The following is a 13,092-nucleotide window of genomic DNA, read 5'->3' as shown; positions in this document are numbered from 1 at the left end:
TTCCAAGAAGGCTTTATAACAATAGAAATTGATAGTGATGATGTTAGCAAGTCATAAAATAAAAAAACTGTGTACTGCTATCAACTACTACGGCATATTACAGCTTAATTTCATTTTCTCACATTTTTTCCTATATAATGTTGAAGTAAAAGTTGGTTTGCTAAGTGTCAAAAGACAACCACACCCTACCCTTCATGGCCAATTGCCCGAGTTTACTAACAACATAGAAACTGGTTAGTGTCACCCTATTAGAAGTAAAACTCAGATGCACAGCTCAGCCCTCTTTTTCTCAGCATAAGTAACTGTACACAAGAGATTCTGCTGATGCTGGAAATCTAGAGTAACACACACAAAATGCTGAAGGAACTCAGCAGGTCAGGCATACATGGAGGGGAATAAACAGTTGACGTTTCATGCTGAGATATTTCATCAGGACTAGAAGGAAGGGGGAATAAACCAGATTAGGGAAGTGGAGGAGGGGAAGGAGTGGGGGATAGAGGTATACAGGGATTGAGGTTGTACCCCTTTCCTTTCTCAACCTTTTTGATCTGGCTTGTCCCCCTTCCAGTCCTGATGAAGGGTCCTGGCCCAAAGTGTCAATGGTTTATTCCTTTCCATGGATGCAGCCTGACCTGTTGAGATCATCCAGCATTTTGCATGGTGTTCATGGCTGTTAATCAAGATTGTTTATTGACTTTCATCAGTACACAAGTGAAAAAACAAAATCCCTGGACTGCATGCAGCACAAAAAAATACAATAAGCATAAAGAACATAAAAAAACAAATATACAGTTAATACATAGGATTAGCTTATGTACAGAAACTGATTACATGTGCATAAAGTACGCTAGGTACAAGAGTATCTGTACAAAAGGTGACTGATGAAATGATAAAGTAGTGGTGCTGACTTGTTTCTATTTCCATTTTCTGGGCTTTGATGTGACTGGATAAGTGGAGGAGGCTTGAGGAGTGACAGACTCCTCCTGCCATTTAGGCAGTGTAATTGTTTGCTCACAATGCATGGATTAAAAGACACTTGATAGCATCCCAACTGTTCCTTAAATGAGATACACAGGCATTTAAACTTAGTTTTGTCCAAGAACTAACATTTATATAACATACAGTGTGAGATGAAGTACTTCATTTTCAGACTGGTCATGGTTTGTAATGAATGAAACTTAGACCAGAAATTCGGAGTTTGCTGGATCACTTACAGCAAGGCGAGACACAGTCAGACTTCAAAAGGCATGTTCCCTTTCAGGAAATGCCTGGGCAAGATTGGATCAGTTTATGAAGATCACAGACCTATTCAGTCTCGCTGACATTCAATTATGGCTGATTTATTATCCCTCTTAATTCCATTTTCCTGCCTTTTGCTTTAACCTTTGAATCAAGAACCTGTCAACTTCTATTTTGAATATACCCACTGACGGCTTCCACAGCCATAGCAATAATTCCACAGATTCACCATGCTCTGGCTAAAGAAATTTCTCTGCATCTCTATTCTAAAGGGACATCCTTGTAATCCAAGGCTATACTCTCTGGCCCTAGACTCTCCCATCATAGGAAAGGTGTCTGGCCTGCTTGAGTTGAACTCCTCCAGCAGGTTGTTCTTTGCTCCAGATTCTAGAACCTTCAGACTGTGTTTGCTACATATCAACCAAGGTGGCTTATGACTTTAAATTTGGACTTAAACCCACTGCCATTTCATTAAGAAGTGTGTACAGCCAAGTCAAGGCTGGTATATTGCACCTCTAGGCCTGGAGCCTAGTTATCATTTGGTGTTGTCCCAAAAAAACAGGTTGAGGCCTCATCAAGAGAACTGATGGTCATACAATTCCATACTATCCATTTTTCTAAGAAAATTCATTAGCACTACAGTAGTCGAACTACAATAGCCAGACAATGCTTCCACATGCTCAGAGGCCAAACTCCAATTCATCAATGGTTCATTCATTGAAGCACACAAGGGGATTAGCATTAAACATACCCCAAAGATTTCCACCAATCTGCTCTATCACCCTCCAGAGGGTCTCAGTAATACTCTGGAAAAGATGGACTCTGGCTCTCTAACAGATACACCACTTTGTCCTGGGAAAATATTACCAGAGGAAAAGGTTGAAAGAGTCAAGCACTTTGAAAAAGATACACTATTGCAACTGACTTCTGGGAATTAGTGGCTCCCGATTGCTCGAAGTGTTGAGGGAACACTCAGGATGGAACTACAAACCTCATGTATATAGGGCACCATGGCAGCACAGCAGCTAGCGGAAAGCTATACAGAACCAGCGATCCAGGTTCAATTCCTGCTGCTGTCTGAAAGAGTTTTGATGTTCTCCCTTTGACCACATGGGTTTCATCTGAGTGCTCAGGTTTCTTCCCACATTCCAAAGATGTATGGGCAGTACGCTAATTGGTCACTTGGGTGTATTAGGGCAGCCCAGGCTTAATGGGCCGGGGCCTTTTATCATGCTGTATTTCTAAACAAATAAACATTTTGGTGTTAACAGAAGGAGGATTACATCAATCCCAACCACTAACCTCCTGCCCCATCTGCAGAAGAGACTGGTTTCCACACAATATTTATCAGCCACCTCGGAATACAGAGAACTGACGTGGAAATAAGTCATCCTCAAGTTTGAAGGTCTGCCAAAGAAGATGGCTTCTTAAGGTACTGCAACCTTCCATTGTACAATGGCACATTCAACACCATACATTTTTTCAGTTTATTTTTAAACTAGTCTTGTGCAGAGTAAACAATGAATCTACCTGTCACATAAGGTTAAAAACGCAGGTTGCATATCAGATTGTTAAGCAGTTTAAAATTACTGCTCTCGAAATGACATGGCTTCTTGACTCACTGAAGCTGAAAGCTCATTTTCCTTTCTCATTTATTTGCATCTGAGGGAATTCCTCTGATGCCTCCTGCGGGAACATTAAATACACCCTGATAAAATAGTTTAAAGCTTTATTTCACACATGACAAATCAATGTACAAGTATGCAGATTAAAAAGCAGCACCCTCTACTGGTTCAGAGTTTTATTGTTCAAGGAAATCACAAATGAAAGGAAGGTGTCACGTACCTTGGAAGAGGTAGTCCTCTGTGTTCTGATCTGGATTATCAGAGCTCCCCACTATATCAAATGGCGATCGCCCTGCCATCATTTCAAACATCAACACTCCCAGTGCCCACCAATCCACACTGAAACCTAGAAATAAACAGATTTCCATTCAAAAATCTACATGAACTAGGTTGCATCACAGCCTAGCATGGAGGTTTCGATGCATAATATCGCAAGAAGCTGCAAAAAGTTGCTGACTCAGTCAATTCCATAATGGACACAACCCTCTCCTCTGTTAAGACATCTTCAAGAGGCGGTATCTCAAGAAGGCGACATCGATTAACGACTCACATCACTGAGAACATGCCCTCTTCTTATTACTACGATCAGGAAGGAGGTACAGGAGCCTGGAGACCTGCACACAAAGATTCAGAAACAGCTTCTTCGCTTCTGCCATCAATTTTATGAACGGTCCATGAAACTACCTCAACATTCCTTTATTTGAATTATTTATTTTGTAACAGTAATTTTGTGTCTGCACTGTACTGCTGTGGCAAAACAAATTTCACGTAATATAGGATAATGATGGTAAACCTAATTCTGAAGAGTATTGGAAAAATAATTCGCCTGTGAAATTTTGTTCTGGCATCTCCCCCATTCCCCTTTTCTGATGGTGCCAAACAAAATGCCTGTAATTCTTTGCCACTGTTATGCTCTATGTAGCTGTGTAGATATGGATAATGAATGGCTCATTGACTTACTGGGCCTGTTGTCGACATTCCCCCACAAAAACAAATACTGAACATACAATTCTGTTGTGTTCTGGATCAAATTTCTCTCAGCATAATCTCTAAGGTTTCTGATTGTGGACATCTTTTCTGTAAGTGTCAAGGTTATATTTTTCTTCCCTCAACCCTAGCTTCCACCAAGAAAAATAAATAAGGTTAAAATTTTATTGAATAACTGATTAATTTCAAAATTAACAAAAAGGAATTATTTTTCATTTCCTTAACCTGTTGGATAAATCTTTGCACAATGTGCAGAAAATTGCACAAGTTATGCTTTCCAAAGGAGCTGCAATGAAGTGAATTTTTACATTTATTTTTACATTTGTTTTTACAATTATACAACAGACTATATTAATCCACTAGTAGGCAGTTTGCATTATACTTGATTCTAAATGAATTATATGCCTAAAGGAGGCATCAATCACATGAAAAATAATCAACAGCAAATAAAAACCCACAAATACTGCCCAATATCGGGCCTAGAATATTTAACCAACATAATATACAACTTCATTTAACTCAGCTGTCATGATCATAGTCCCATAAGCCCAGAAAGTACAACCTTCAACAAGAGCTTGATCAAATATACTTCACTCACAAAGCCACCAATTTCATTCTTAATCAGTCACCCAATTTCCTCAAGCTTAAATAAAACATTAATCAGTTTAGTAAGAGTCCAATCATGCCTTTAATAAAACATTCCACTGCACTGAAAATTAATTTCCATGTCACAATATGCAAAATACAATTGCATACCACAGCACTGAGGTCATTGCACCTCTGAATGACCCAGCATAGTGCCCCACCTGCCGTTCTTTCCCTGCAGCCCAGCTCTGTTACTGATCAAAACTCATTTTGAAAGATACCAATGATTCTGCTTCCACTGTGCTTTTAAGCAATGTATTCCAGACCATAATTCACTCACTGATTCATACTAATTGAATAGTTTAAGGAAAAAAAGTCTGTCATTGACCTTCAAATTACTTGTCAACCTTGTAACTCTGTCCGCATTTAAAACAGGATTGGTAACTGGTTGGAGGAAAGAAATAGAGGGCAGGCAGACAGGGTTATGACTAATTCTCTGGGTGGAATAAACATCACCCAGATACCTGATATTTTATGAGGTACTCCACCTCCTTGCTATGAATGTAAATATTGCAGTGTGATATCCTAATCACTTGGGAAGGTTTGGCAGGTGTCATACTGAAAACAAATTACCACATCACGACTGAGAAATTATGCTGTCCTTGTTAATGATGAAATAGACGATAGTAGAAAATTAACAGTAGATGGGGAAGTATTCCCACTTAAAACTGACTACAAAGTACAAATTTTTCCTTTAGAAATAGCTTAGCATTACTTCAGTGATGTGCTTTGATTTTTTTTCCCAAGATATGGAAAGCTGGAGATATGGAGACTCTGTGATGGCCAAAGTTCTAACAGAGAAGTGGAAATAAATTTGCACAGCTTGATCACATAAGACCATAATACACAGGAGCATAATCAGACCATTCAGCCTATCTTGACTGTTCTACCATTCTACCATGGCTGGTTTATTTCCCCCTTTCACTTTCATTCTCCTACCACCTTCCCATAACCTTTGACATCCTTTCTAATTAAGAACCCATCAGCCTCCGCTTTAAATATGCACAATGACTTGGTCTCCACAGCCATCTGTGGCAATTAATTCCACCTTCTGGCCACAGTTACCATCTTAAGCAAAACTCCTTGCAGATCATACTAAAAAATCTTCCTTTCACTTAATGATCTTTCAACGTCAAACAACTTTGATGTATCACAAGGTGGGACGGTGATCATCTCCCATTGCAGCTATATGAATTTTTCAATGGGGAATTCATAAACATTACACAGAGTTCTCACTTCTTTGTTCTTGAGAGGAAGCTCCAATTATGCAAGCAAATACTAACACTAATCTTCATTCTCTCACCAACAGCTACTCCTTCTAGGAGTAAAATGACACGTGGATTTTTAACTGCTAGAATTAAATGGAACATTCAAATAAGATTACCATAATCTTCGCCTCGCAAGATCTCTGGAGCAATATAATTGGGTGTACCACAGAATGTGCTGGTTGTATCTCCAGGCCTCAAGCCTTCCTGCAAACAAAGTTAGGAATCAAGTGAATCAAGTGTACAGTAGGTATTATTAACACTATTTCTAAGTTTCCATTATTTAAAAGTCTCAAAGGTATTCTGTCTTGCAGGATCCAGTACATTGTCTGTCAGAAATAGGTGATGTTAATAATTTAACCAAACTCAAAATTCAAGGTTATTTATCATATCTACATCAAAACATACAGTGAAATATCTCATTTCCGTTAACTAACCTTTCCACCCATTGTATTAACTGTTAACTGAAATACTCGATAGTACTGGGTTTGCGAAGCTCTAAACTTGAATGAAAATCTTACGCCTTATCTGATACAGATAGCTACAAGTAGCCTCACTAAAGGGAGGTTGTATGTAGCTACCTACTCTTCAAAGACAAGCATATTTCCCTATTAAATCTCCACAGCAAGTATATCTGCCAATACCCACTATTTCAGTGGTGGGTCCCTATTTCCTACCAAGGAGGAGATATTCCAGGCTAACAAAGTATTTTCAGTGACACAAGTTTAACTCCAGACAAAATTCCTAAAGCAGATTTAAAACTCAGTTTTTCTATCTTGTAAAGAATTTTTTTAAAACATACACAATTCCAATAAACTAAAACCAAAGAGTTGCAAACAAACTAATAGTCAGTTGCAGAAATCAAAGGCAGAGGAATAGGTTCCAGTTCACCCCTTCTTTCTGTCATCTTCTTGCTGTTTCATGACTATTCCTAACAAACCTAGGCCTGTATTCACTAGAATTCAGAAGAATGATGGTGACCTCAAAGAAACCTATCAAATGGTGAAAGGCCTTGATAGAGTGGATGTGGAGAGGATGTTCTCTATAGTGGGAGAGCTCTAAGACCAGAAGACATAGCCTCAGAATAGACAGGAGCCCTTTCAGAACAGAGATGAGGAGGAATTTCTTTAGCCAGAGGGTCGTGAATCTGTGGAATTCTTGGCCTCCACAGCTGCCTTGGGCAAAGTCTTTATGTATATTTATAAGACCATAAAATAATGGAACAGAATTAGGCCATTTGGCCCATCGACTCCGCTCTGTAAATTCATAACGGCTGATCCAATTTTCTCCTCAGCCCCAATCTCCTGCCTTCTCCCAATTTCTCTTCATGCCATGACCAATCAAGAATCTAACAACTTCTACCTTAAATAAACATAAAGAGTTGGCCTTCTCAGATTCCTGTGGCAAAGAACTGTACAGATTCACCACTCTCTGGTGAAACAAATTCCTCATCTCTGTTCTAAAAGGATGCCACTCTATATTGAGGCTATATTCCCTGGTCTTAAGACCCTCCCACCATAGGAAATATCCTCTGCATATCCAATCTATCAAGGCCTTTCACATTTCGATAGGTTTCAATTAGGCCACCCATCATTCTTCTGCATTTTAGTGAATACAGGCCCAGAGCCATCAAATGCTTTTCATATAACAAGCCATTTAATCCTGGAATCACTTTCATGAATCTCCTTTTAACCTTCTCCAGCATACCCTTTCTAAGATAAGGGGCCCAAACCTGCTCACAATATTCCAAGTGAGGCCTCACCACTGCTTTATAAAGTTTCAACATTTTATATTCTAGTCCTCTTGAAATGAATGCTAATACTGCATTTGCCTCCCTCACCAGACTCAACCTACAAATTAACCTTTAGGGAATTCTGCACAAAGGCTCCCAAGTTCACACTTCATTCTGACACGTCTATCCACACTTCCTCTACTGTAAAGATGAAGCCACACTCAGGTTGGAGAAACAACACCTTATATTCCGTCTGGGTAGCCTCCAACCTGATGGCATGAACATTGACTTCTCTAACTTCCGCTAATGCCCCACCTCCCCCTCATACCCCATCCGTTATTTATTTATATACACGCATTCTTTCTCTCTCTCCTTTTTCTTCCTCTGTCCCTCTGACTACCCCTTGTCCATCCTCTGGGTTTTTCCACCCCCCACCTTTCTTTCTCCCTGGGCCTCCTGTCCCATGATCCTCTCATATCCCTTTTGCCAATCAACTGTCCAGCTCTTGGCTCCATCCCTTCCCCTCCTGTCTTCTCCTATCATTTTGGATCTCCCCCTCCCCCTCTCAAATCTCTTACGAGCTCTTCTTTCAGTTAGCCCTGACAAAGGGTCTCGGCCCGAAACGTCGACTGTACCTCTTCCTAGAGATGCTGCCTGGCCTGCTGCATTGACCAGCAACTTCGATGTGTGTTGCTTCACACTTCAGCTTTTTTTTGTATTTTCTCTCCATTTAGAAAATAGTCAACCCTTTCATTTCTTCTACCAAAGTGCATGACCATGTTTCTCACCCTGTGCATGCCACCTTGGCTGAACACAGGAGCACTTTCAGTAACAGAGTAAGACAAATATGCTGCTCCAAAGAGCACTATATGAGGTCATTCTTCCCATCAGCCATTGGGCTCTATAATGAGTCAACCTATAGCTGGGGAAGTGATGGCGCCCTGCTGTGAGGCTGTTATTAACCTCTGTTTACCACAGCACTGTTTAAACACTGTTTAGCTGTTTACTACACCTTGCTATCACAGACACCCTGTGCAATACCATCATCACTTTTTATCTAGATGGGTGAATGTGCAACCATTACTCTATAAGAACACAAGAAATAGGAGGAGGAGTAGCCCATCTGGCTCGTTGAGCCCACTCTGCCATTCAGTAAGATCATGGTTGATCTGGCCATGGACTCATCTCCACCAACCTGCCTTTTCCCCTATGCAAATGTCTAACCAACCTGGTCTTAAATATATTTACTGAGGTAGCCTCCACTGCTTCATTGTGTTATATATCCCTATAGAAACAGAGGACACCTAGTGATAAAGAGATCACTGTTTGGACTCTCTCCAAGTAGCCCATATGGGTGAGTTTGATTCCATTCAAATACGAAAGTGTGATTGTCACATAGTTAATCCACAGGAGTGGGTTCTCTGGTGAGGGGAGACCTTTGTAAATACGCGTGTGTTTACCCTTTGTCTGGGTGTGGTATTTCACTGGAAGACAGTACCCCGTGGCAAATCACTGTTGGAGTTATTTCGTATGTCGTGGAACTGGATAAGTGGCTATCACGTTATGTGGTTGGGGTTACCTTGTGGAATCTACTGGTGTGTCTACCCTTGCCTGGGTGGTAGTTTTCCCTGGAAGAGGGTCCCCTTTGTGACAAGCTACTGTTGGCGATAATCTATACGTGGGTTCGGTTTGAGTATCCTGTGGCCACCACTTTGGGATGTCCTGTAGCTGAATTCGGGTGTGGTACCACTTGCGTTGAAAGGATATTCATTGAAGATCACTGTCGATGATGCTTCGTGTGTGGAGTGGAACAACTTCGGAGATAAAACCTACTACTATTGTTACTTTGTATTGCTGTCCTGGAATCTGTGGAATATCGACGTAATTGCCTTCTCACAACATTCGCCTTTGGATTACAAATATCTCGCATTAATTAACCTGAGGATTGAACTGAATTTTCTTACACACCATCGTAAGACTGTAACTCTTGCCACCTGAGCTTGAATAAGTTTGGGAACTTTACCTAGACACCTATATATGCATAACACCGTCAACTCTTGATTTACCAAGTTTAAGTTACTATATGACGTAGTTACTAATAAAATAGTGTTTTGTTAACAGGAAAACCAGACTCCAGGTGTGTTCTATTGCTGCTGATACTTTTACAGGGTTGCGTGTACATAAAAATTGGGCTAATGAAACTGTATACTACTGTATATTATTATGGTAATTCTTGCACCACCATCTTGTTAGTGTGAACTTGTAAATCTTGTCATCTTTGACTTCTAAATCATGTACACCTTATTTTTTTAAGGTAATTTTTTTATTCTTCCTTACTTCTCTTCTAATATTTGTATATCTGGGCTCTTAGAAGTGCTACTGTGACACTGTAATTTCCTTTGGGATCAATGAAGTATCTATCTATAGACTTTCCAATACTGTATTTCATCTGCCATTTTGTTGCCCATTCTCCTAATCTGTGCAAGTCCTTCTATAGCCTCTGTACTTTCTCAAGTCTACCTGCTGCTCCACCCATCTGCAAACTTTGCAACAAAGCCATCAATTCCATCATCCAAATCATTGACAAATACCAGAATACGAATCAGCCTGAACACAGATCCCTGTGGAACACCACTATTCACTGGCAACCAGCCAGAAAAGACTCCCTTTATTCCCACTCTTTGCCTCCAGCAAATCAGCCGCTGTTTTATGTATACTAGAACCTTCCCTGCAATACCATGGGGCAGTAGCTTATTAAGCAGCCTCATGTGTGGCACCTTCTCAAAGGGCTTTCTGAAAATTCAAGCACACAACATCAACCGAATCTCCTTTCTCTATCCTGCTTGTTATTTCTTCAAAGAATCCCAACAGATTTCTCAGGCAAGATTTTCCCTTGAGGAAAGCATGCTTACTATGGCCTATTTTATAACGCGCCTCCAAGTACCCTGAGACCTAATCCTTAATTTGTGGAATTCTCTGCCCAGGGAAGCAATTTAGGCTTCTTCACTAAATACATTTAAGATACAGTTAGATAGATTTTTACATCGTAGGGGAATTAAGGGTTATGGGGAAAAGGCAGGTAGATGGATCTGAGTTTATGGACAGATCAGCCATGATCTTATTGAATGGCAAGGCAGGCTCGATGGGCCTTATTTTCTTAAAAATTGACTCCAACATCTTCCCAACCACTAAGGTCAGACTAATGGGCCAAGAGTTTCCTTTCTTCTGCCTCTCTCCCTTCTTGAAGAGTGGAGTGACATTTGTAATTTTCCACACTTTCGGAATGACTCCTGAATCAATCTAGTGATTCTTGAAAGATCATTACTAATGCCTCAACAACCTCTTCAGCCACCTCTTCCAGAACAGTGGGGTATATGCCATCAGGCCTCTACCTTCAGACTTTTCAGTTCTCCAAGAACCTTCTCTCTAGTTACGGTATCTTCACACACTTCATGTCCCCTGATGCCTGGAACTTCCACCATACAGCTAGTGTCTTCCACAGTGGCGACCGATGCAAAATACTTATTCACTTCATCTGCAATTTCGTTGTCCCCCATTACCACCTCTCCAGCATTATTTTCCAATGGTCTGATATCCACTCTCGCCTCTTTTACACTTTATGTATGTGAAGAAACTTTTGGTATCCTCTAATATTTATTGGCTAGCTTACTCTCCTATTCCATATTCCATCTTTACCTACTTAATGACTTTTTTAGTAGCCTTCTGTTGGTATTTGAAAGCTTCCCAATCCTATAACTTCCCACTAATTTAACATAGAACATAGAATAGTACAGCACAGTACAGGCCCTTCGGCCCACAATGTTGTGCCGACCCTCAAACCCTGCCTCCCATATAAGCCCCCACCTTAGATTCCTCCATATACCTGTCTAGTAGTCTCTTAAACTTCACTAGTGTATCTGCCTCCACCACTGACTCAGGCAGTGCATTCCACGTACCAACCAGTCTCTGAGTAAAAAACCTTTCTCTAATATCCCCCTTGAACTTCCCACCCCTTACCTTAAAGCCATGTCCTCTTGTATTGAGCAGTGGTGCCCTGGGGAAGATGCGCTGGCTATCCACTCTATCTATTCCTCTTATTATCTTGTACACCTCTATCATTTCTCCTCTCATCCTCCTTCTCTCCAAAGAGTAAAGCCCTAGCTCCCTTAATCTCTGATCATAATGCATACTTTCTAAACCAGGCAGCATCCTGGTAAATCTCCTCTGTACCCTTTCCAATGCTTCCACATCCTTCCTATAGTGAGGTGACCAGAACTGGACACAGTACTCCAAGTGTGGCCTAACCAGAGTTTTATACAGCTGCATCATTACATCGTGACTCTTAACTCTATCCCTCGACTTATGAAAGCTAACACCCCATAAGCTTTCTTAACTACCCTATCCACCTATGAGGCAACTTTCAGGGATCTGGGGACATGTACCCTCAGATCTCTCTGCTCCCCCACACTACCAAGTATCCTGCCATTTACTTTGTACTCTGCCTTGGAGTTTGTCCTTCCAAAGTGTACCACCTCACACTTCTCCGGGTTGAACTCCATCTGCCACTTCTCAGCCCACTTCTGCATCCTATCAATGTCTCTCTGCAATCTTTGACAATCCTCTACACTATGTACAACACCACCAACCTTTGTGTCGTCTGCAAACTTGCCAACCCACCTTTCTACTCCCACATCCAGGTCGTTAATAAAAATCACGAAAAGTAGAGGCCCCAGAACAGATCCTTGTGGGACACCACTAGTCACAATCCTCCAATCTGAATGTACTCCCTCCACCACCACCCTCTGCCTTCTGCAGGCAAGCCAATTCTGAATCCACCTGGCCAAACTTCCCTGGATCCCATGCCTTCTAACTTTCTGAATAAGCCTACCGTGTGGAACCTTGTCAAATGCCTTATTTGTGCCCTATTATAAGCCCTCTCTTTGGCTTTATGTTGGCTATCACTTCACTTGTCAGCCATGGTTGTGTTAACTCGTCTTTAGAATAATTCTTCATCTTTGGGATGTATATATCCTGTACCTTCACAATTGCTTCCAGAAATTCCAGCCATTGCTGCTCTGCTGTTATCCCTGCCAGTGTTCTTTTCCAATCAATTCTGGCCAACTGCTTTCTCGTGCCCTTTACTCCGCTTAATACTGATACAGCAGACTTTAGCTTCTCCTTCTCAAATTTCAGGGTGAATTCAAACATTTTATGATCACTTGCTCCTAAGGCTTCTTTCACTTTAAGGACTCTAATCAATTCTGGTTCATTGCACAAAACCCAATCCAGAACAGCTGATCCTGTAGTGGGCTGAACCATGAGATGCTCTAAAAAGCCATTGCATAGGCACTCTGGAAATTCTCCCTCCTGGAATCAACACCAACCTGATTTTCCCGATCTACCTGCACATTGAAGGCCCCTGTGATTATTGTAACATTGCCCCTTGGCCATGCATTTTCTCTTTGACATTGTAATTTGTAGGCCACGTCCTCAGCTCAATCCACAATAATTCAACACCTTCCAACCCTATGTCACCTCTTTCTAATGATTTGATTTAATTTTTTTTTTACCAACAGAGCAAAACTGCCCCCTCTGCCTT

At 41.0% G+C, this 13,092-nt stretch overlaps 1 protein-coding gene across 2 annotated transcripts in view; it reads right to left on the bottom strand.

The window, feature by feature from the left end:
* Window positions 1-13,092, bottom strand: part of prkci (protein kinase C, iota) — a 129,888-nt gene that overhangs the window by 9,320 nt on the left and 107,476 nt on the right. For both annotated transcript variants that reach the window (XM_072254916.1, XM_072254917.1), the window contains 2 exons: window positions 5,881-5,968; window positions 3,085-3,210 (listed from right to left, as the gene is read on the bottom strand). In XM_072254916.1, the coding sequence (XP_072111017.1) occupies window positions 3,085-3,210; window positions 5,881-5,968 (214 nt within the window). The remainder of the gene's footprint in view (window positions 1-3,084; window positions 3,211-5,880; window positions 5,969-13,092) is intronic.

The sequence above is a fragment of the Mobula birostris genome, chromosome 4 (assembly GCF_030028105.1).
Source record: "Mobula birostris isolate sMobBir1 chromosome 4, sMobBir1.hap1, whole genome shotgun sequence".
Lineage (NCBI taxonomy): Eukaryota > Metazoa > Chordata > Chondrichthyes > Myliobatiformes > Myliobatidae > Mobula > Mobula birostris.
The sequence above is the reverse complement of the archived record's forward strand: the minus strand, read 5'-3'. Positions and strand labels throughout refer to the sequence as shown.